General features: G+C 32.2%; 1 protein-coding gene across 1 annotated transcript; it reads left to right on the forward strand.

Moving 5' to 3' along the window:
* Positions 1 to 951: 951 nt before the first annotated feature.
* On the forward strand, positions 952 to 23,106 carry LOC132726731 (pleckstrin homology domain-containing family H member 1-like; the record flags this gene model as incomplete). Its single annotated transcript, XM_060712089.1, is given in 10 exon segments — positions 952 to 1,175; positions 3,412 to 3,589; positions 3,919 to 4,074; positions 5,189 to 5,286; positions 8,259 to 8,400; positions 8,829 to 8,944; positions 11,693 to 11,822; positions 13,650 to 13,730; positions 14,653 to 14,805; positions 18,245 to 23,106. Coding segments are annotated over 10 exon segments (1,368 nt in total), but the record flags the coding sequence as incomplete, so codon positions are not given.
* Between the last annotated feature and the right edge of the window lie 3,064 nt (positions 23,107 to 26,170).

A 26,170-nucleotide genomic window follows, 5' to 3' on the forward strand; every position in this document is an offset into this window, starting at 1 on the left:
TAATAGGGGAGAGGGACATGTTATAGTCATTTTTATAGGGAGAGGGACATGTTATAGTCATTTTTATAGGGGAGAGGGCATTGTTATAGTCATTTTTATAGGGGAGAGGGGCATGTTATAGTCATTTTATAGGGGAGAGGGGCATGTTATAGTCATTTTTATAGGGGAGAGGGGCATGTTATAGTCATTTTTATAGGGGAGAGGGACATGTTATAGTCATTTTTATAGGGGAGAGGGGCATGTTATAGTCATTTTTATAGGGGAGAGGGGCATGTTATAGTCATTTTTATAGGGGAGAGGGGCATGTTTTAGTCATTTTTATTGGTGAGAGGGGCATATAATATGGAGAGGGGCATGTTTTAGTCATTTTTATTGGGGAGGGGGCATGTCATAGTCATTTTTATTGGGGAGGGGGGCATGTTATAGTCATTTTATAGGGGAGGGGTCATGTCAAAGTAATTTTTATAGGGGAGAGGGGCATGTTATAGTCATTTTATAGGGGAGACAGGCATGATTTTTATCATCCAAGATACTGTTCAAAGTCATGTAGCAGGTTTACTGGTTGAGGAAGGACATACATGCAGGTCTGTACATTATTTAGGGAACAGGAAAGTTTCCTGTATTTGACACTGGTAAATTAGTTTGAGAACTCACTCATATGAAAGAAATAATTTCTGTAGCATTTGTATCATCCATGACGAGTGGCAAGCCATTTATATTGTCAGCTTTATCTTTCAATTTTATATTGCAATGTTTTTGTTTGAGCATGTTACCTGTACAAATACAGTTATTACTTAATTAAAGTATTTGTTTTCTACATGTTTGTGTACAACTAGAATTGGTTGTTAATTATTGTGAAGGGATATACATTGAATTGAATTGTGAAAAGAACAAAATGATTATGCTATGTTTTCTCCCTATTGTATATCTATATAGATTTCTTTTTTGCAGAATTTATTTCTATGTGGAAAGCATACTTGGTATTTGTGTCATACATCACCGACATCACCTAGCAACTCCGTCCTTGACCTAACAACCGAGTCAAAAATGAACCCTCCAACATATGTGATAGTACAGGGTTGGCAGTTACTTTCTATGTGCATATCGTTATTTATTCCAAAACAAAGCATTATGTGGCTGCTCAAAATGCATCTACAAAAGAATGCTGATCCAAGGTATAATTTTGTTTATAAAACAATATTTTTAAAAAATGTTTTTATTATTCTTAACTCAAATCTTTTTAGCTTGACTATACAAAGTATATGGAGAGCTGTCCTTCTCACCCCAGCATTGGTGTCTATGTCCAGATTTCATATTAAATTTGTTGTGCAGTAAAATAATTTTACTACAGCTTAATTATATCATGAGGTAGTACTTCAAATATATTATATTATGTTACTTATCATCAACCACATCATATGTGACAAGGTTCTTAAATCTAGCACTAATATTTCCAGAATTATTGCCTGTTAACTCAAATTTTCCTTTAAAAATGTTTAATTTTAGCTTGTCTGTTCTGAAGAAAAATTAAAGCTATTAAGTATTGTCAGTGTGGTTTTTGTCGTTCAGAAACTTTAATATAGCCAATTACATATTTTTAAAAGTATCAATATGAAACTTATCATGACAAGGGGCAAGCATTATACTGAAAACTATATTTTTGGAATTATGTCCTTTATTGCTTATTTTGTAGAATAATTTCAAAAGTATGAAAAATATCAACATGAATCTTGTAATGCATGTACTACTGTAACCCAATTTATATTCGCGAATACAAATTTTCGCGTTTTGCCGAGGTCGGACATATTCGCGAATATTAATTTCCGCGTTTTCTTGATTAACGAAAAAAAAAAATTCGCGGATTGGAAAGTCCGATGGGGCTGTAAAATCCATAAGCCGACTATTAATCTTCAATAATTGAGGTAATTATTGGTGTCTTAAATTGGATTAACAATACGCTAGCCTTATATTGTATTTGTAAGTGAATTCTGATCACAATTCAGCAAAACATTTTCTCTATATATGTACATGTACGCATCGTTCGCCTTCATTTTATCTAGAAAAGTCTTTAAGAAATTCAATTTAAGCGTTTTATAAAAAAACCTTCTCCAAATAAGGAATCGAACCCACGCCGAGAAAATAATGTTAGTGAGTCCGCAATATAACCAAATTGAGCTATACAGGCTGTTAAGTTTGACGGGTAAAAATCGATACTAGTATGAAAACCATCTTGTATTTTACTGTTTGTAATTATGTACACCAAATACCGTTTTGTGATTGCCTCGATAGGTTTATACCACCTTTGTCTTAACAATTCACTCAAAAAATAATTTTATAGGATCCAAAACAATAGCCTTTTGTGATCTCGATAGTTTTCCCACTTTTGTCAAACGATTTATTCAAACATTTATTTTAAAAAACATTTTGTAAGTGCAAGTATTTTTGTATGCATATACTTAGTATAGAAGTGTAAATATGAGAAACTTAAAACTGACACATGCTCCGTATAGTACCCTATACGGAACGTGATTGACAATAGCCTACTAGTATTTCATAAACTGTATTAAAAATGTGGATGTTTATTTTGATTGCTATATTGACATAGTGTTCTTTTGATATTTATAAAATAGTAGTAGTTTACTTAGTTTGTGTTTTTATTGCTTAATGGCAATATTCATAACAATTCATTACTTCTTATTAGGTGCCCGTAAAATTCGAAAATATCCGGTCAAGTCGCTTTGCATAACTACGTCTAAAACTCCAATTTATTCGCGAAATCGTGCGGACTTATTCGCGCAAACAAATATTCGCGCTTCGTGGCCATCCGCGAATAAAGCGAATATTAATTGGTCGCGAATATTCGTTGGGTTACAGTATGTCATGGTAAGGAAGTTAAAAGACGAAGGGGAATTAATCTGAAAGCTTTCCCCCTTTAAACTTAAAATGTTTGTTAAAACCACTGTTGTAACACAAGGGGCATTATCCTGACATGGTCACAAGTATATTAGGTGGTGAAAAATGTTGAACATTTGAGTGCTTTCTTGATACCGATACAGAAAGAAATTTATATCATAATTGATTTTGTTTCATAGTTTTGTCTTCCTGTACAGCATCCAGTATTTATTTAATCAAGTATGCTGTCTCCTCTGACAGCTCTTTTTGATTTTCTGTCTTGTGTTGAAATGCTAATTCTGTATATAATAATTTATATACAATATTCTGTATATATTTTCTTTATTAGATGAATCTGTAATACTTTACCAATATTTTTATGTCTTTTTTTTACCAGAAATAGATAACTATTTTGTGAATGTTTCTCTTCCATTTAGGCCAGAATTAGATATGCAATATTTCTATAATTTCATAAATAAATAAATTAATGCAATATTCTCATCATGGTTTGTATTTTAGGTCAGAAGTTGGTAAATATGCAATATTCTGTCAGCGTGCCCTGGAAAGAACACAACAACAAGGATTACGTGAAGTGAAACCATCTCGTATGGAGGTGATGTCAATCTTGCTTAGACATCCCTATCATCATTCACAGCCTATTAGTATACCAGTACATTTTCTAAATAACAGTTATCAGGTTAGTTATTTTACTTTATCTGTTTTTGTTATAAAAAATTTATGCTGGAAATCTTTGTACCTAAACTGCTGGTCTCACCTACAAGGTCAAGGACAAAGCTTTACATGGTCTGTCAAAGAGTCAGTTTTGTGTCCAGTCCATAAGTTTTTGATCCATTATAACTTTGCACAAATACTATTTGTTTTTGTTGTTAAGTCTCTGGTTTTTGTTATAGAAAAAGATTTGATAGAAATCTGTATATCAGTCAACTTGCATATTGTATTATGTAAGCTTTGCACACTTATTTTCCTGTTTTGTCCTTGTTGAAATATAACTTGAGATATTATCAGGTGATAAGTTTTGATGGTTCAACGACAATCGAAGAGTTTTTACAGTCAATCAACAAATGTCTCGCTGTTCAGGACTGCACACACTCCGGCTTTGCTCTGTATTCAGATGACCCACTTGAACCAGACTTACTTACATGCCTACAAAGTCATATCAAGGTATGTCAAACTCCAAACATTTAGTATATAAACTAAAATTTAAACTGTAGTTGAAATTATAACTTTCAAATGGTGATTTGTCTCTCAGTGCTGATTAAAACATCATGTGGGATTATGAGTTTGTCACAATAATTGATTAGGTTATCCAGGGAAGTCCATTAGGTGGACTGACTTCTAAGATATGACCAAAAATAAGTTAAAATCCGGTAAAAACCAAACAAAAACAAACTAAAATGTGCTATTTTGGCACTTGTATATTTAACTACAAGTTACTGGCAATGTTGACATTCCAAGCCAGTGTGCTTTTTGACAAAACTTAACCCATTAGTTCATGAGCATTTTGTGAAAAATGGCTGTTTTCATTGATAAGTCTCCCGTTACAAGTTCAAATTGCTATAATACTATAAAAACTGCTTCAACACTAATCAAACTTGGCACAAATGTTGACTGGACCATTGCCCTTGCAACAACATGCTCAGGCTTAAATTTTCTGTTACCATGGCAACAAGGGGACATCTCAAAATTGCCAAAAATCACTATTTTGCGTTGATTTTTTCCATCAAAATTGATTTCAAAGTGCTGCAACTTCTCAATGGATTGAGATAGAGTCAAATGCTTTTCAGCGTTGTTTACACGTTACCTTATGATCAATCTAGGGTCATTTATAGCCTCTCACAAGTCCAAAATTTTCTTGGCGATGAGGGGGACTCCGCCCCCCTTCAAACCCCCAAAATAGAAGGGGGCACATCCCCCTTCTGGCAATCCCCTGATGTATCTTTTGGTTGAGGGCCGCGCCGAAAAAGAGGTCACTTTTTTTAACAACATTTCTCAAACAAAAACAAGTGTTGGGGGCCTAAATAAGGCATTTTTTTGCCATTTGAGACAACAAAAAGGGGGGGGTGAAAAAGGCGTTAAAAGGCGACGCCGCGTGTATATAACGTAATGGGTTAATATTACATTAATTTGTTTTATCTATAAATCTTATAAACTAACACATAAGGTCATAGCAAGACAATTTTATATTGTATAAGTGAATTGTGCAAAGTTTAAACATGGTATAGGTATATATGTATCTTGTCAATTACCTTCATTTAGATTTATTATCTATTTTCAGATATGTGATGTGATCTCAAAGTGGGAGGAGTGTTTTAGGGAATATCATGGTGGTAAATTAGACACCAGCAGAACAATCAGGCTGCTATATAAAAACAGGTTTGATGTCTTTGAATATCATACACCAATGAAATTTGACTTTTTTTGTTCAAAAAAGGGGCAGATTTTGAGACACATCTTTATGTTCTTGTGGGGATAATATCAGATGTTTGCCACCAGTATAGAACCATATGTGGTTTTCAGACCAGACACTATACTCTTTTTTTCTTTGTTTGGTTGAAAATAACTGCTTTAGTTGCCCTTTTGTTCTTTATATAGTAAAAATACCCTCCAAAAGTGACAACTATGTTCATTGAAATGTTGCCTGAATGTAGATATGCATCCTTAAAATTAAATGAGTTTGCACATCTTTTTATGCGCCTAAAGGAATTTCTGCAAATATTGTTATGCTCCTGTGGTCCTTTGTCTGGTTTGGCACCACTATGGTGAAAACTTGATTTATTTAGACTTACATAGGAAAGTACATTTTAGTCTCATTGTGGGAAACTACAAATTCTAGATAAATTATTGAGCTTTACAAAACTGATATGTATCATGCCCCTGGGTTAAATATTGACCCAGCCCTAGAGGTCACCTCATTTAAACATACTTGCATAGAAAAAAACACATTTGAGACTTACTGTGTGAAACAACAATGCCCTGAACTTAGATATTTGACATTTTACATCAATTAGTGGACTATGACATAACTGGTATAAATCATGCTCCATAGATCAATGTTGACCTGTCCTGGGGGTCACTTATTTGATATAGTGTTACATAGGAAAACATATTCAAGTTTTATTTTGTGAAACTACAATGCCTAGAGCTTATATATTTTGCATGCAGTATTACCTTGTGTGGCCTAAACAAAACTGGTATTAATTATGCCACTTGGGTAAATATTTTGCCTGCCCTGGGGGTCACTTAATTTATATAGACTTTTATATAGGGTTAACGCACGTTTTTTCGTGTTATAACGTCTGCAGAGTCCCGAGGAACGGTTGGTGCCCGAGCCCAGTAGGGCCAACTACTTTGGAAATTCAAATGCTCAGAACCGTTCGAAAATTCGAATTTGAATTGATTAAAAAAAGCTTATCACTGGAGATTTATTAACTCAAGAAAAAAAACATTAAATTACTCTGCCCAAGATGAAACATGACCCTCAGAAATTCTTAGAATGATTTCAGGTTGACGGTAGAAAAAAGATCAGCGACATCAGAATCGTTTTTTTCCAAGCTCACACGTTTATAAAAGAAGTATCAGCACTAAACATTATTCTCTCCAAGAATATAAAAAAGCATTTATCAATATTAACTAGTGAGTTCCAGATTTGGTCGCAAAGTCGCTGATAATCAGTTACTGTTATGTAAAGCGACAATAATCGATTCACAAAAAATTGTTCCGCGACGTCGTCGAAAATGTTTAAAGTATAAAACCAAATTAATTCTGACGGTTATTTTCTTTTAGGAACACCTCGCCGATGGCAAAAAAAATTATATTCAGCAGACAATTTGGAGTTGAATAGGATCAATACGTGATGTAAACAATAGTAATATAATGTGATGTGAATGTTATTATTTGACATCATTGGAAAATTACAATCTATTTCGCATAAAATAATAACTAAATAGGGTTAAAAAACTGTGTGAAAAAGCTGCTTAAATGAAGTTTCATATACTGAATATGAATCAAGTGCCTGTGGAAAAAATGTTTCTTCCCTATTTCTCTTTAGAAAGTAATCGATTTTGTCCCATCCGATTGAACGATGATCGATTGGGACAAATTTCATGATTTCCATCACTAATATAACATCAATAAAACCAACATTTTCTCATATTCATTTGTGTTATCTTGTTTTGTAAGTTAATTTGAGGGTTAATCTGAATTGACATTTATTTGTTTACATTGACAACTGTTCCGTTTCTGTAGAAAGGGCGACAACAATATAAAGCGGCGATGTCTATAAGCCGTATTTCCGGCATAGTTACTTGAATGCTGCCTCGCAGTTATGGAGACTGGGAGGCCCTCTCGGAATCAATTTAATTTCACAAACGGCCAAATCGTCAGTATTTTTTTGGTTTGTTTATCTGTGGCCCCTGTTATCTCATGATATAGGGAAAAAAACTGCGCGCATAGGTCAAAAACCGGGCTATAACAAGAGCGCGTGACTATGTTAACGCATGGTTTTGGCCCCGTTATAACATGGGCAAAAGAGGGGAAAATAGCCGATTTTATGCTATAATTAAGCAAACAACATTTAAGTCTTCTTCTACAGAGCCCAGAGCTTAGATATTTGGCATGTAGCTCCAATTTGTAGTTTTCTACAAAGTTATGTTAATTATGACCCTAATGTCAAAATTTGCCCTGCACTGGGAGTCACTTGCTTTATGTAAAATAATGTACCACAGGGAACACTATATTGCCCAGAGCATTTATATCTATAGAAGTTTTATGAATCATGCACTAAGCATAAAAAAATGGCCCACCTTGGAGGTCATATAGTATCATAAGGATAATCAAGGTAATACATTTTTCAGACAAGTTTCTTGATTGGGTCTCTACCCTTATTGAAAGATTATTTTTGATTATTCAAACAAATTTACATTTGGGCATATATTGCCCCGCCTTGCTCTTGTTGGTTATGTCGTGGGTCAGCTATACATGGTAGGCAGTTAACCTGTGCAAAAGTAAACTAAATTCAGCAAAAAGACATATTTAGTAACAATAACTGCATATGAGACCCTATAAGATTAAAAAATTAATATAATTTACACTGTTTGTGTGTGTGTTATAGATGATATGATCTAGAACTGTTTCTTGGAAGTATAGATTTAAAAACATTTGCCATTTTAGTCTTATAAATATATATATATTCCCTAAAAGTAACTGTATAAAATTATGTTGGCCACTGTCATTTTGCAATTTTATTGCCTTTTGTTTGAAGACAAATGATTCCATTTAGCCATGGTAATTATATTTTGAACACAAGTAAATTGATGATTTTAAGTTCACTATTGTATGGTTTACAGGTTATATTACAAGAGTACAAGACATTTTGAGACAGAACGAGAGAAACTACTACTCACCTATCAAATTAATGATGAGATAGTGCATGGAAGATTTCCCCTAAACAGAGATCTTGCCTTGGAGCTTGCCTCGCTCATGGCACAAGTAATTATTGATATTTGATAAATATAGTTTTTCTGAATTTTATATAAATTTTTTTTTAATATAACTTATTTGCTATTTTTAACAGTTATTAACTACCTTATTGTAAAGAAACTTATGGACATATGGTATGGTGTAGTTGTAATGATTGTTCTTATACATACTTAACATGTATGTTATATCAAAGCAAAACTCAAGTTTGATTATGGCTGTAATCAATGTATTATTAGTCCCCTACCGGTTTAACCGGAGGGGACTTTAGGTTTATTGATATAGTTAATCAGCATCTGAAGGAGAAAGTAAAGAAACATTTTATGTTGTCTTCTTGTATCTTTGCATTGCCTCTAAGCATTTTCTCATTATTACAAATATTGTCAAAAATTATTTTACCTAATGTTATGCAATTTGATGTTAATCTATTAAATTTACAGATTGAATATGGTGATTTAAAATCAAGTGATTCAAGTTTAAGTCAGCAGGTATGTCAGATTATAGACAGATTTTATCCTAGAAAATACAGAGAACCTGCCACTAGTGATGGAATCAGGTGAGATTCTCTTTGTTTTATTTTGTTAGTTTTTAGGCCTTTTCCTGCATGAACCAAACTTGCTGCCAGGTCAGTAAATGTGTGCAGTCTGACTAGGCTCTACACTGTTGACTGACCAACTTATCTAAACTCACCTTTATTACAGAAGGAAATTGATGAGATTTTCCACTAGGGTAGTCGACTGTCACAATTAAAGTTTTGGTGCCCTATAAGGGAATTTTTTTTCATCATAAGTAACTTTGTGAATTTCTTCAGTATTCAACTTACTTCTTTGTCATTATTATCAAACTCTTAATGGGTAAGTTTTCATAACCTCTAAACAACAATAGTTTCTGTTTATCCTCCCTCTTGAAATTAGATTTTTTCCTTTAAAAAATACTATTTTTTTTGTTCACACTTATTTTAAAGTTTTGACCACACATCATACTTCAAATATGGTTGACTTTCATCATTCCCATCATCCCAATGTAGAGAAAGGTTCTGTAACACTGCAATAATACCTTTTCAGATAATTATTCTCCCCTTGAACTTTCCATGAATTTTGCCTTAAAAAATACATATTTTTTACTGTTACTTCTTTATTTCTTAAGGGATCAACCTCATACTTCAAATATATGTACCTTATCATCATCCCCATCTTATGTGACAAGGTTCATAACTTTAGCACGAATATTTTCAGATTTATCTCCCCTTGAAGGTAGAATTTTCTTTAAAAAATATTATTTTTTACTGTAACTTATTTATTTTTTTAAAGGGATCACTTTCATACTTCAAATAAATGTACCTTATCATCATCCATATCTTATGTGACAAGGTTCATAACTCTAGCACCAATATTGCAAGAATTATCTCCCCATCAACTTAGATTTATTTACTAGAAAAATGTTATTTTTTACTATAACTTTTTTAGTTTTAAAGGTATCTACCTCAAACTTCAAATACTTATTCCTTATAATCAATTATATTTTATGTGACAATGTTCATAACTCTTGAAGTAATTTTTACAGATTTGTCTCTCTTTGAACTTAGGATTTTCTTTAAGAAATATTATAACTTTGTTACTTTTTAAGGTATCTACTTCAAACTTCAAATATATACTTCTTATCATTACATACATGTTGTGTGACAAGGTTCATAACTCTAGCGTGACTATTTCTAGAATTATTTCCCTTGATATTGGAATTTATTTTAACAAATGTTATTTTTTTACTATAACTTGATACATAATTATACATAATTGATTTTTCTTTCATAGTTTTGTCCTCCTTACTGCGTCCAGTATTTTATTAGTCGAGCTTGGCTGTCTCCTGTGACAGCTCTTGTTTTTATCATTATATCACCAATTATGATATTAAACAGTTTTAAAATGGAAATTGATTGAAGAAATTATACAGGTTAAGGGTTAGTTTGAACTGTCACAGTAAATGTCATTTGGTGACTTACCGGTCTAATAAGGGAAGAACCTTTTCATCATTAAGCTGGACAGATTACATGTGAAAATATCTTTCAGTATTCAACTGTACTTTTTCTTTGTTGTCATTCATTCAGTAAGCTCTTACATGGCTAAGTTTTTTCATATGCAGCTAAAAGAACAATAGGGAGAACAATAGTCTGTCTGTCTGTCCATCCCAAATCCCATTACTCTGATTTGATTTTTAGCTCGACTATTTGAGAAGAATAAGTAGAACTATCCTAGTCACCCGAGCGTCAGTGTTGGCTTAACCACTTATGTTAAAGTTTGTGTACCACCACAAATTCAAACTTCATTGAAATATGGCTTTGAAACTTTGCACACATGTTCACCATCATGCCCCAAACCTGTAGACAGGAAGAGGTAACTCTGTCAAGCACTGACAGAATAATGACCTTTTTCGAGTTTAAGACTTAAAGTTAAAGTTTGCATACCACCTCAGATATTTTCATATTCCATTGACATTTTGCGTTGAACAAGTTAAAATTATATAGATTTCTTTTAAAGCCCACAATAGGACTCTCTTCAAGCCTATAACTGTAACATTGATTTGAAAAGAATTTTGGCCCTTTTGTGAACTTAAAAATTTTTACATTATCAAGGCTCTTTAACTTTCAAGCACTAAGAATAGTCAAGCGTGCTGTCCTACCGACAGCTCTTGTTTGCATATTTATGCCACTTTTTCGAGTAAAAAATTCTTGGTAAGGTTTTTGTGTGAAAGCTGGTATCTCCATAACTGCCAAAGGAAATTAATTGATTTCAGAGATATAAATTGACTTTGACTCATGTATGACCTTGACATTGTAAGTTTTCACTTATTTTTGTTATAATTAGCTGTAACTTTGTAATGATACTTGGACACAATAACTCTTTGGACAAGTCCTTCTAAAAGGTTGAACTGACCTTGACCTTGAGCTTTAAATGACTTTGATTTTCAATGTCAAATTATTGAGTTTTGGTTAAGTTGTTATAATTTTTTTATTTTGTGTATGTATATTGTCCGGCACCAGTGGGGTCCTTGATACTTTTCATAACATTTGAAATCACACTAGAATTTTGAAAAAAATGACTATAATAGTGATAATAACCAGTTTATTTTATCCGTATAAAGTCAGGCACCGGTGCATCGATGCAGTCTGATAGGATTTTATTCTGTTAAAGTTTTAGAAATTTGATATTGAAATACCTTTGTTTAGCATTGGACAATTCCAAATTTAAAGCAGAAAATGTCAGTTACACCAATTTAATAATAGTTGATAAACATTTTTTGTTCACAGAGGTCTACAAGAGAAATTAATTGAGCGATGGGTGTCTTTGAGGGGTCGCACACATCAGGATTGTGTCCGAGTATATTTGGCAGTGGCACATAAATGGCAGTTCTGTGGCTCTAAACTCTTTCTTACTAAGGTATGTACTGAGGTTTTATGTAGTTTTTTATGGCTTGGAAATTTTTCTATCATACTAATATAAGAAAGATTGTGTTGAAGGTATACAAAATCAAATACATGATTTTGGTTTGGTAAAACTAAGAAGTGCAAGTAATGTTTGATATAAATTTCTGTGTATTATAGTGGCTTAAATTTTACAGGATTGATGGGTAGCTGAAGTACTTATGCATATTACACGGGTTTCCAGTTGTGTGATTTTCTGCTTAGTTTTAGCCTTTGAATTTTGGCCTATTAAGGATTTTTGTGTTGCCTGCTACACAGTAGCTGATACATGCTACTAAGTAGCCACAACCTATAAGGATCACTTTGTCATCTTTGTATCTGTCTGTCTGTCCATCTGTCTGTCTATAAAGCTTGTCCAGACTACTCCTCAAAAACTACTGGTGCAATTTCATCTAAACTTTATAGGAATGATCTGTAACAAGTCTAGTTGTTCTTATCATCATCATTTTCCAGTTCTATGATTTTGGTTATTTTGTTGTGTCACTTTAATTATTTTTTTTTATTCAGACTACTCTTATACTACTTATGGAATATGAGTGAAACTTTACAGTTTGGCCTGTAAATGATTTTTGTGTCTCCTCTAAACAGTAGCTTCAATGTGCTACTTTAAGTAGCCACAACATATAGTGAATAACTGGTGAATCACCCCTCAATACAACATCAATTTCATATTCATGACATATTGGAAACAGCTTAATTGGTTATCATGAGGAGACACATGGTCACTGATCACTCTTGTGTTAAGATCCATTTTCTCAGAATCTTAAAAGCTTTTCACTTCAAACTTGATAAACATGTTTATGAATGCCTTTTCAAAATTGTAGGCAAACTGCTTAGCACATTTACAGAATTATGCCCCCTTTTCTATGTTGATTTTATTGAACTATACAGCACTGAGAAAAGTGGAGCCCACTTTCTGCGGACATGACTTGTTTTTTAGTGTTTGCCTTGTCATTGCTTTCAAGAATGCTATCCAGTCCATATTTATGACACATTGGAAATACTTACAACACAGTGGTCAAGTGATTAAGGTCCCATACTCAGAATCACTTGCCCCTCACTGTTGTGTGTTCTAATCCCACCAGGGACTTTAGATTCTTTCATGTGAGGAAACTATGTAGCTAGCTTACTGAACATTGGTGGTTCTTCTCTGTTGCCTGTTCATGCCTGAAATAATACATTGACGGACAGCTGAGGTCTTCCTCCACCATTTAAGCTGAAAAAGTTGCCAAATGACCTATTCCATGTTGGTATGACCTAACACCTAATAAAAAATAGAACCTATCTGGAGCTTTGCTTTATGTGAGGTAACTATCCAGCTAACTTAAGGAAGGTCAATGGCTCTTCTTAGGTACCCATGCAATGCACTGAGGGGCATCTGAGGTATTCCTTTACTAGTTAAGTTGACATACATGTATGACCATGAAATGTTAGAATAGAAACAATGACTTAGTTGAGCCATTATGTATTGGATATTTTTCATAAAGTCATGCCATGCTTTCCCCTGTTTGGTTGAGTAGGGGGATCAGGGGGGTTGCATTGTGTAGATTGATTGGGGGAGGTAACATTTATCTTTTCTTATTTTAAATATACATTTAGTATACCCCCACCATACATAGTTTGGGGGAGGGCTATGTAAGAATCATTTTGTCCCATTGCACTAGGGGTATAAATCACCTTGGATGATAGTCCTAGTTGTGCTTAATGTATAAACCTTGAAATCTTATTAACTAAGGGAAAAGATTCTCTGATTTATTCTGTAAATATTGTAACATTATTACAGGAAAGAGAAACAACATCATCAGAGGAAATCTGGTTGGCTATCCAGGAGGAGGGTGTGGCTATTCTAGAATATTCTACTATGGTATTATGATTTATTTATTATATCTCCCTTAATTTCTGGGAGACATATTGTTTTTGCCATTTGTTTGTTTGTCCATTCTATCTTAGAGGAAAGGTGAGAGTTTGTGTACACTTTAACATTATGAGGTTCTTTCTGTAAAACTGTAGTTCTGGGGTTGATAATAGTGAATGTGGGGTTGATGAATAGCAGATGTGGGGTTGAAAAAGATAAAAAAAAACAACCCCATAGTGTCTGTCAGAAGGATAAGCTTGGCCGGCTTTCACAGGTCAAACTACTGGCGGAGTTTGATGAAACTTCTGAAGAGTCAACCCTAGTTGTGCATGTTGTCAGGACATTAAACTTCACTGCACAAAATGGCTGCCAGAGCTTAGAGAAAAAAAACCTTGTGCAGCTTTCACAGGTCAAAATGCTAGTTGGATTTCAACGAAACTTCACAGGATTGATGATTGATTACTACCAACCATAGTTTTGCATATCGCAAGCATGTTCTGCTTTACTGCACAAAATGGCTGCTAGAGCTAAGATATAAAAACCTTGTCAGGTTTTCACAGGTCAAACTGCTGGCGGGATTTTCATGTTGCTGTTCCATCCTTAGAGTACATACAGGGGAGGCATATGTTTTTGTCACAAAACCCATTGTAGTTTATTTTAGATCTACTAGTCTTTTGCTTAAAGTTCTGTTATTTATCAGGAAAAATTCAAATTCTTTACTAAAAACGCGGGTTTTGTTTTAAAAAAAAACTACAAAGAGGAATCATTTAACTTTGAAAAAAAAGGGTTTTATAAGTCATTCTTACATTTGTATGGTCCAACAGAAATCTCTGTTTGCCTTCTTCATTGAGTATGTAATGTTATACAACTTACTTCAACAGAATATAAATGAATGTGATAATAATTTGACATCTATTATTTATAATTGCAGCAACCAATTAGTATATATGACTATAGGTCTGTTGTAACATTTGGTGGTTGGAAAGAGGACCTGATGATAGTGGTCAACAAGTTAATAGAATCTGCTCCACATCATTACGAGCATAAAACACAAAAACTACTCTTTATATTACCACAATACAAGGTTTGTGTCGTAGTCTTTCATATTACTTTTTAGCTCGACTTTTCTATGAAAAGGGGAGCTATCCTACTCGCCCCGGCGTCGGCGTCGGCGTTAGCGTTGGCGTCACACCTTGGTTAAGTTTTTCGTACCACCCCACTTTATTTCAGAAGTATTACAAGTATGGCTTTGAAACTTACCATACTTGTTTACCATCACGACCTTCATCAACAGACAAGAGGACATAACTCTGTCAAGGTTTTTGACAGAATTATGCCCCTTTTTGACTTAGAAAATACATTGAATATGGGTAAAATCCACTTATTGCCTTAACCCTTTGAGATATTGCTTTGAAACTTTTAATGCTATTTCACATCATTACCCCCATCTGTACGCAAGAGAAGGTAACTCTGTCAAGGATTTGTTTTAAAAATTAAGGCCTTTTATCGACTTAGAATCTTGGTTAAGTTTTTAGTACCAGTCCACTTTTTGACTGAACTGTTTGAGATATTAATTTGAAAGTTGGAATACTTGTTTACAATCATGATTCCCAAACATGTCCAGGAGAAGGTAATTCTGTCAAAGATTTTATTTGAATTATGGCCCTTAACTGTCAATGTTTTGTATTATAGGCAAGCACTAAAAAACTTAAAAAATCTAAAAAAATTCATTCCTATCCACTTGTTCACTTTACCATAAATTATGTCATATAAACATTGCTGTAAGGGTATCACACAATTCAGTAAAATAATTCTTCACTAAATATCTTAATGCTCATGGCCATTGTTCACTTTAAAAATACAGAGATTCTTGTATTGCCTTTTACTGCAAAAACTTTTTTTATTGGCAAGCAATAAAAAAGTCGAGCGCGCTGTCTTACGGACAGCTCTTGTTTGTTGGGTCTTGAATAACTTTATCAATGTTAAGATATATTTACTGGTTTAGGATGAAATCAGATTGTCCTCCATGCCTTATTTCAGACTTACTATAAGTACTAGTTGGATATCTTTCTCACATGAAAACATGCAACAACTCTTCATTGATTTAAATATGTATATGATATCAGTGTCATGTATGGACTTTGAAATTTAATTTTTGATGTAATGGTAAATATGGATATCTGTTTGAATATGTATCTGTAAGTAAATCATAAACTTTTCCTTTGATATATACATAAAGCCGTCCGTCAGTATTAAGCTTGTCCGGCTACACAGGTCAAACTGCTGGCAGGATTACAATGAAACTTAACAGGAGTGATCAGTACCATCTCTTGTTGTGCATAATGCTGGCTGCACAAAATGGCCGCCAGAGGTATAAATAGAAAAATCTAGACACATGTTTTTGTGACAAAAACCCCTTCTAGCTCAGACTTATTTTCAAACAATTAGTCAGAATTGTTTTGCACAAGAGATTTTTTTATTTAAATCTCATATATGTACTTATTTCTGTGGGCTTAATATTCTGCAGGTTTTGCTAAAATAATGTGGGGTATTAAATTTCTGCTTACCTGATTTCTGTGGTAGCACAATAATAATTGCAAAGTTTTCAATTTTAACAATAAAAAACATTCTTAATTTGCTGATATGTATATGTCATTTACTTCCAATATAAAACACGGAAGACAGATAATGGTTGCTTCATATACATGTATATTGATAAAAAACAAACAAACAATATGCAGTGACCACATTTTATGTAAATATTGGTATAAAAATAAATATATTTTACTGCCAGATGTTCATTTTTAAGCTGGACTTTAAATTTTTTTTAAAGGTATTGTTACAGTCATGGAGGCATTCGCGTTGTTGTCCCAAAACTTTAAGCTTGGTCATAACTTTTTAAGTTGTTGGTGTATTGTCTTCATACTTGGCCACAACAACCCTTGGGCGTAGACTAGACTAAACTTGACCTTCATTTATAAATGACCTTGACCTTCAAGGTCAAATGTCTAAATTTTGCTTGATTTTTGTTGATTTTTGCTATAAGTTGCTATAACTTTGTCATTTTTGAATTGATTGTCTTCAAACTTGAACACAACAATCTTTTAGGATAGACATTCCAGGTAACCAGACAGATTTTGACCGTCACTCATAAATGACCTTGATCTTAGAGGTCAAATTAGTGAACTTTTAAATTTTTTTGCTGTAACTGGCATAATGATTGTATTGACTTCATATTAAGAGACAATATTCATTATGATAAGACATTTATGTATATCAAACTCAAATTGACCTTGGCTCATTTATGACCTTGACCTTGAAGGTTATATTATTGAAATTTCACTGATTTTTGCTATAATTGATTATAATTAATAAATAGATTATCTTTAACTTGGACAAAACAACCTTTTGGACAAGATCTTCTAATAAAAGGTTGAACTGACCCTGACTTGGAGCTTTAAATGACCTTGACCATCAAGGTTAAATTATTGAATTATGGTTAAATTGTCATAATTTTGTTATTTGTGTACGGATTTGAATTATACTAGGACAAAACAAGACTTGCTACCAAACAAACATATTGAACATAATCGACTTTGACTGTCAAGGTCAAATTAATGAAATTCTCTTGTATTTTCCTGTAACTGTCCAAAATCTTGTTATTTATCAATGGATTAACTTCGTATTTAGACACATCATCTTTCAGGTCAGGACTTTCATGTTAATCAAACTCAAATTGACCTTGACTCATTTATAAACTTGACCTTGAAGGTCAAATTATTGCATTTTCACTGATTATTGCTATAATTGGTTGTAAATTAGTAATTAATGATTGGAATATCTTCAACCTTTTGGACAAGTCCTTCTAAAACTGACCTTGAACTTTAAATGACCTTGACCATTAAAGTCACATTATTTAATTTTGGGTAAGTTGTCTTCATTTTGTTATTTATGTACAGATTTGAATCATACATGGACAAACAACACACGTGAATAAAAGGGCATGTTGAATAATTTAGATATGACCTTTATTAAATTTTAGTACAAACTATTATGAGTAACAGATAAACAATTCAAAATATAAACATACTGGATGATTCCCTTAAATTATATATATTTGATGAATGTCACCAAATATTTTACACCAATGCCATTTAGTCCTCAGGTGGGCGACTTGGGGCCAATGGCTTCCTTGTTTAACATTTACCCCTTTTTCAAAATTGAGAACTGTCTCTGTGAATCGAGATTATATTTAATATCAATATGATAAAATCATATATAGTCTGGTCAGGTCAGTCAGCAATGCTGATTAATCTGGCTCTATACTGGATGCTTAGGCAAGTAATTGTGACTGCTAGCTTGCAAAGAGTTAAAATAGTAGGATGTCTTTCTTAAAATGCACACATAAACTGAGTGCATGAAGAAGATATTGTGATCACATCATAGTATGATAATTTTTACCTTGACCCTTGTGTTAAACCTAATCAGTCAACTTATTATTTGTTGTCTTAATGTTGTTACAGGTATTAGAGGCTACACAACTGATTGCTAGTTATATTAATGCACGTGTAAACAGACAGTCCCAAGAACCAAATGGTGGATTGAATATATGAAAGTTGGATAACTTCAGTACATGATATGTCAACAGAATATATAAAGAAGAAAATGATGGATGCAATATATGAAATATATGGCCAGTGAAAGCAAGAATCAGTTGATAGAATGTGAAGTAAAGTTAGTCTTCTAGAAGAAGAGAATGTTTGTTTATGTATGAGTTGCAAATGATTTAAGCCTAGTTTCCAGGTGTATGAGGAAAAAAGTGACTACATGTATATTATTGTTGAAGAAGTTTGTGATATATACAGACAGGGATAGGTACTAAACCCTGGGCTGATTAATAAAAAATGAATATGAAAAACACCTTGATGACAGATTTATGATATATGATATTTTAAGAAATATTGAAAGCTACTCTTGATCTTTTCAAAATACATAAATGTATTGTTTAATGATACAGAATGTAAGATTACATGTATGTTGTGAATATAAATCTAGTAGAATCATTTTGTGATATTGCTTAACAAAAGAAGATTGTCACATGTTTCTGGAAAGGTTATATGTATGTTTCAGGAAAGATTATTAACAATAATGAAAGATGACATAATATTATGTTTCTAGAAATATTATTAAGTGTACACATTTCTAGAAAGTTAAAACATGTTTCTGGAAAGATTATGAACTATACACATGTTTCTGGAAAGATTATTAATGTATTGTTGTTTGCTAGGTCAAGGCCTTTCTTGTTAAATCTATAAAACTTTCATTTTTTCTCTGAAATTATTAAAGACTATTTTCTTTTACCATTGAAAGAACACTTACCAAAATCAAAATGCCTTTTGTTTTTAGAATATTGTATGAAAATTGCAGAACATGATAGTTCAAAACTACCTCTTGTAAAAGGAAATTGCTGTCTTTTATTGTTTTTTTTTCTTCTTAGTCATATAATTTAAATTACGTGCAAGGAAAGAAAATATTTGTAGAGAAATTTAATTAGTAAGTAAAAGTACTTTTTGCACTGTTCAAGTTACAAACATGTGACATATTCTGAGAATATATAACAGTAATGGTATTTATGATATGTTTCATGTATAAACATGTGATTATGTATATAGAGTTGAAATCTTGTAAATGTTCATTATAAGATACCTCATTGTATTAAATAATAATATCACCTCTCATATTACATCAACATGCAACTTATTATCTTATTTAGAAATTCATACAGTTAAACATGTATAGAAAGGCTGTCCAGTGTTAATAATTTTTCCCAGTTATCCTAGTTTCTCTGAAATTTTCCTTATAATCTATTTTTTTCTTCTTCTATTTCTTCTCCTTCTTTTTCTTCTTCTTCTTCTTATTATTATTATTATTATTATTATTATTATAATTATTATTATTTATGAATAATTATGAGTAATTATATATGACATAATGTTTAGTATTTCTTCATGAAACATGTGATCATTCTTTCTAATGATGTAATTTTTTTACCTTTTATTAAACAGATATTGTGTTCAGTGATATTTATTTAACAAACTTCCCTTTTTTCATAATTTATTTTAATAATTTAGTCTTATCATTTTACACCCTTAATCTTCAGTACCTTAAATTGACTCGCCTATTTTTCAATCTGGCAGAACCAACAAAATACTGAATAGAGAACAGTGCAGACCTTAATGTGACAGCACAGATGTGCTGACTAATCTTGGTCTGTAATTATCACATGGGTAGTATCTATAACTGACATCAGATTAATGTATTAGAAAGTAAAGTGGTCACATATAGTGAGAGGTACTGTATATTATAGTCATTATTTCATGCTGGTCTCATGTTTGACTGTACTGTATTATTATTCTTCATTACCTGATATTATTATGTTGTTTTTGTATGATACAAAATGGCACAACTGACTATACACCTCAGGGTATTTTAGAAAATCATTTTTTTGTTAGTTTTCAGTGATATTTTGGATGGGCAATCATTACTATATTCTTGTTTTTATTGTTTTGCTTTTTTTTATTAAAATTGATTTTTTTGTTATACTTCCTTATAGTGATATTAAATTAATCTCAGAAAAAGAAGGTAGTTAAATCTTTTGTTAATACAATTTTTTTAATAAATGTTAATATTTCTGTTTGAATCATACAGTTTTTATCTGCCTCTTTATCTATATCTAAATGTTTAAGTGAATAAAGTTTAAAGTAAGAATTAATCAACTTTTTTTTAAACAAGTTTCTTATTTTACTGTCTGTTTAAGAGGACTTTGTAACTTATTGTTTAGGTGTTGATAAAGGTTGAGAATGGTAAATTTTTGTGGTAGGGAACTAATTGTTGTGGCAGGAAGTATATATATAACATTACAAAGGTCAGTAGGTTGTGGTTGTGTAGAGTGTATACAATACAGCATACATTATGAATGGGACAGATGTGTTCAACATTAAAGTGCTTCAAATAAGAACAAGCTGTAGAAGACATAATTGAAGGGTTTTTTTCTTGTTGTTTCCTCTTTGAATTATGTGACAAGTGCTCCCATATTGAAACAAATCTTATTGAAGTTTATTTATCTGTATCATACAAGTCTTGCCAACTGTTTGGACACCAGCTGGTACAATTCTGAAAGCTAATCAGACTATTGTCTGCATAATATTAGTATTACAATGTATTTTATTAAATCCCTTTATATAAAAGTGAACTCTTCTAAATTCAAAGCAGGCCAAATCAAAAGCTGATTGTATGTAGATATAAAAAGAAGAAATGCATTTATTGTTGGACTTTATATTTGAGCTTGAAGACTGTCACTAGTTATGATTCTCATACAATAATCTTTATTAGACTTTTATTATGCCAGCGAAAGCAGCATTTAGTAATCGCACTATCCGTCCGTCCGTCCGGTAACTTGTGCACGCTTCATCTCCAAAATCTCAAGGGGGATTTCAGTGAAACTTCACAGGATTGTTTGTCACCATGCCTAGTTGTGCATAGTATCTTGATTTTCCACTTGAGTATTTTTTGCTCAGTTATGGCCCCTTGTGGTCAATTTTTTCGTAAAATAAGCTTGTTTGCGCTTCATCACAAAAACCGTTGGGGGGATTTCAGTGAAACTTCACAGAATTGTTTGCCAACTTCCTAGTTGTGCATAATTTCCTTGATTTTCCATTTGAATTTTTTTTTTTGGCACAGTTATGGCCCCTTAATGGTTTTTATTTTAGTAAAATAAGCTTGTTGGCGCTTCATCTCCAAAACCGCTGGGTGGATTTCAGTGAAACTTTACAGAATTGTTTGTCACCAAGCCTAGTTGTGCATAGTATCTTGATTTTTCACTTCAGAAATTTCAGTGAACATTTATAAAATTGTTTGCATGGTGTCATGATTTTCCAAGTCTAGTTGTGCATTGTGCTATGATTTTGTGCATGAATTATTTTGCACAGTTATGGGCTCTTGATGATGAATTTTTTTAGTATGTTTGTTTAGACTATTACATTTTCTCCTACACTTCTAATGGAATTTCAATTAAATTTTAGGAATGATATTTATCAAAGGCGGTCATGGGTATATTACAAGTATTTTGGCATATATTTCGCATTTTATGTCAAAGTTTCCTTTAGGGGCATAAGTCACTTTTCAGTGATAGCTCTTGTTTTCAGAATGATTTTGTACTTTTGTAGATATTCTCAAACTGTTTCTTGTGATATTTTTATAATGACTTACAAAAATGTGCAATAGTTCAAAACAAAAGAATCTCTTCCTATTGTTGTTTAAGACTTGATATTTTGAGCAATCTGATTATACAGATGTTTTCCAATTTGGCAGTTACGTAATATTTAGCTTGACTTTTTCGAAGAAAAATTTCAAGCTATTGCTACAGTCAGGTTGTTGTTCCCGTTGCTATCCAGAAACTTTACTGTTGGCCATTGGTTTTTTTTTTAATTTCTTAATGGATTATCTTGATACTTAGACAAAACAACCCTTTGTAAAAGACCTTTGAATAATTCAAATACAACCTTCACTTTTTAGACCTTGACAGTCCTTGGTCATATAATTGAAATTGCTTAAATTGTCATATCTTTGTTATTTATTATGAATTTGATCTTGGACAAAAGAGCACTTATGATAAAATGGTGATCAATTCAACTGTGACATTTGAATGACCTTGACTGTCAAGATTTAATTCATACTTGGAGAACAGAACACATGAACAAATTTTGTTATATAACCTTGACGTTAAATTGAACTTGACCAAATTATTAAAATTTGCTTAAATTGTCATAACTAATATATACTTAAGATTTTATCCTACTTGGACAAAAGAATACATATGACAAAACCAACAGTTTGAATTATTCTGATATGACGTTGACTTTATTTGATCTTGACTGTCAAGATCAAATTATTGAAATTTGCTTCAAATGTCATTCTTGGGCAAAAGAGAACTTATGATAAAATGATGATTAATTCAACTGTGACCTTTGATTAACCTTGACTTTCAAGATCAAATATGATATTTGAATTTTATGTGTTTCAATTGTTTTGTAGGAGGGCTCTTTACTATAATGTTCTTCCTCTGATGTGTTTGACTTTATAAATTAGAAAAAGTAGAGTGTCTGGCCTTCATTAGGCTGTGGCTCTTGTTTATTATTACTTTGATATTATTATGTTTTCTATTTAGTTACTCTGTTGTACAAAATTAAAACTTCTGCGCATTTAGTATAGTTCTAGATAATTGATTATGTTAAAATTAATGTAAATTGAAGTTTTGCAATATGTTTTGTTTCTTTCTTTTGTTTTAGTTATTTATCATTAATTAAACATTTAAATAACTTTAAAATGTTGTGTTTCATTGGTGCCTTTGACCTTCAAAAAGTTTCCTCTTTTAGTCAGTATTTCTTTGCATGATGTATATGATGCCTATGAAACAATCCATGAACATACAAAAGTATTTAACTTTAGATTTATGAAAATTTAAATGGCAGCGAGTGTGCATGCGTGCTTTATAATTAGTATGCCCAATGCTGTTTAATAATTATTGTGCCCGCTTCTACATAGTAATTATGGCTACTGCTTCATAATTTTAATACACTTGATACTATATATAGTAACAAAATTGCCCATGATTTCAACTGATTATGAGTGTCACGTGACCTATTATGAGTTTGCGGCCCGGGGCCGAGAACTAGTTATCAGCCCGCAGAACTAATGCATGTGCACAAAGTGAAACAATGACGTCAGATTTTACGTCATCAAACAGTTGACTGTAAAAGTGAAAGTAGGTTTTTAGCACGAATCGCTTGATTTTATTACGAGAGCTTAGGCGTATTTCGTACAAACACAGTTTTTTAACTATTGAAATTTAAATAAATAATACGACAAATTCATTCCGAAAAAAAAAAATGAAAATAATACTTGCTTCTAGATTCTAGTGTACTTTGTACACAAAAAAGTAAACAACTCTGTAGAAGTAACTGTACAGTAGAAGTACAGACAGGAATTTCAACGAAAGAAATATCAAAGTATTTGTTTTAGAAAAATGCTACAAGTAGATCTATACCAAGTGTATTAAAGACATTAATACACGTCATAGTGCCAGAAGGTGATAATCGGCCCTGAAATGAATAATGCCCTCGGGGCCATTATTCATTTTGCGGGCCGATTATCACCTTTTGGACCTACTCTGCCATGTATTAATCTCTTAATATCTACTGCTGCATATTTATTGGGTCCATAATGCTACATAATTATTATGTTCACTGCTACATATAATGCCCACTGCTACATAATTATAATGCATATTGCTACATATAACGCCAACTGCTACATAATTATTATGCATATTGCTACATATAATGCCCACTGCTACATAATTATAATGCATATTGCTACATATAATGCCCACTGCTACATAATTATAATGCATATTGCTACATATAATGCCAACTGCTACATAATTATTATGCATATTGCTACATATAATGCCCACTGCTACATAATTATTATGTTCACTGCTACATATAATGCCCACTGCTACATAATTATTATGCATATTGCTACATATAATGCCCACTGCTACATAATTATTACGCATATTGCTACATATAATGCCCACTGCTACATAAATATAATGCATATTGCTACATATAATGCCCACTGCTACATAATCATGCATATTGCTACATATAATGCCCTCTGCTACATAATTATTATGTTCACTGCTACATATAATGCCAACTGCTACATAATTATTACGCATATTGCTACATATAATGCCCACTGCTACATAATCACACATATTGCTACATATAATGCCCTCTGCTACATAATTATAATGCATATTGCTACATATAATGCCCACTGCTACATAATTATAATGCATATTGCTACATATAATGCCCACTGCTACATAATTATTATGTTCACTGCTACATATAATGCCAACTGCTACATAATTATTATGCATATTGCTCAATATAATGCCCTCTGCTACATAATTATTAGTTCACTGCTACATATAATGCCCACTGCTACATAATTATTACGCATATTGCTACATATAATGCCCACTGCTACATAATTATAATGCATATTGCTACATATAATGCCCACTGCTACATAATTATAATGCATATTGCTACATATAATGCCCACTGCTACATAATTATTATGCATATTGCTAAATATAATGCCCACTGCTACATAATTATTATGCATATTGCTAAATATAATGCCCACTGCTACATAATTATAATGCATATTGCTAAATATAATGCCCACTGCTACATAATTATAATGCATATTGCTAAATATAATGCCCACTGCTACATGCATATTGCTACATATAATGCCCACTGCTACATAATTATTATGCATATTGCTACATATAATGCCCACTGCTACATAATTATTATGCATATTGCTACATATAATGCCCACTGCTACATAATTATAATGCATATTGCTAAATATAATGCCCACTGCTACATAATTATCATGCATATTGCTACATGTAATGCCCACTGCTACATAATTATAATGCATATTGCTACATATAATGCCCACTGCTACATAATTATAATGCATATTGCTAAATATAATGCCAACTGCTACATAATTATAATGCATATTGCTACGTATAATGCCCACTGCTACATAATTATAATGCATATTGCTACATATAATGCCCACTGCTACATAATTATAATGCATATTGCTACATATAATGCCCACTGCTACATAATTATAATGCATATTGCTACATATAATGCCAACTGCTACATAATTATAATGCATATTGCTAAATATAATGCCCACTGCTACATAATTATTATGCATATTGCTAAATATAATGCCCACTGCTACATAATTATAATGCATATTGCTACATATAATGCCAACTGCTACATAATTATTACGCATATTGCTACATATAATGCCCACTGCTACATAATTATTACGCATATTGCTACATATAATGCCAACTGCTACATAATTATAATGCATATTGCTACATATAATGCCCACTGCTACATAATTATAATGCATATTGCTAAATATAATGCCAACTGCTACATAATTATAATGCATATTGCTACATATAATGCCCACTGCTACATAATTATAATGCATATTGCTAATATAATGTCCACTGCTACATAATTATTATGCATATTGCTACATATAATGCCCACTGCTACATAATTATAATGCATATTGCTACATATAATGCCAACTGCTACATAATTATCAATGCATATTGCTAAATATAATGCCCACTGCTACATAATTATTATGCATATTGCTACATATAATGCCCACTGCTACATAATTATAATGCATATTGCTACATATAATGCCCACTGCTATATAATTATTATGCATATTGCTACATATAATGCCCA

The sequence above is a fragment of the Ruditapes philippinarum genome, unplaced genomic scaffold, assembly GCF_026571515.1.
Source record: "Ruditapes philippinarum isolate M1 unplaced genomic scaffold, ASM2657151v2 ctg868_1_1_1_1, whole genome shotgun sequence".
Lineage (NCBI taxonomy): Eukaryota > Metazoa > Mollusca > Bivalvia > Venerida > Veneridae > Ruditapes > Ruditapes philippinarum.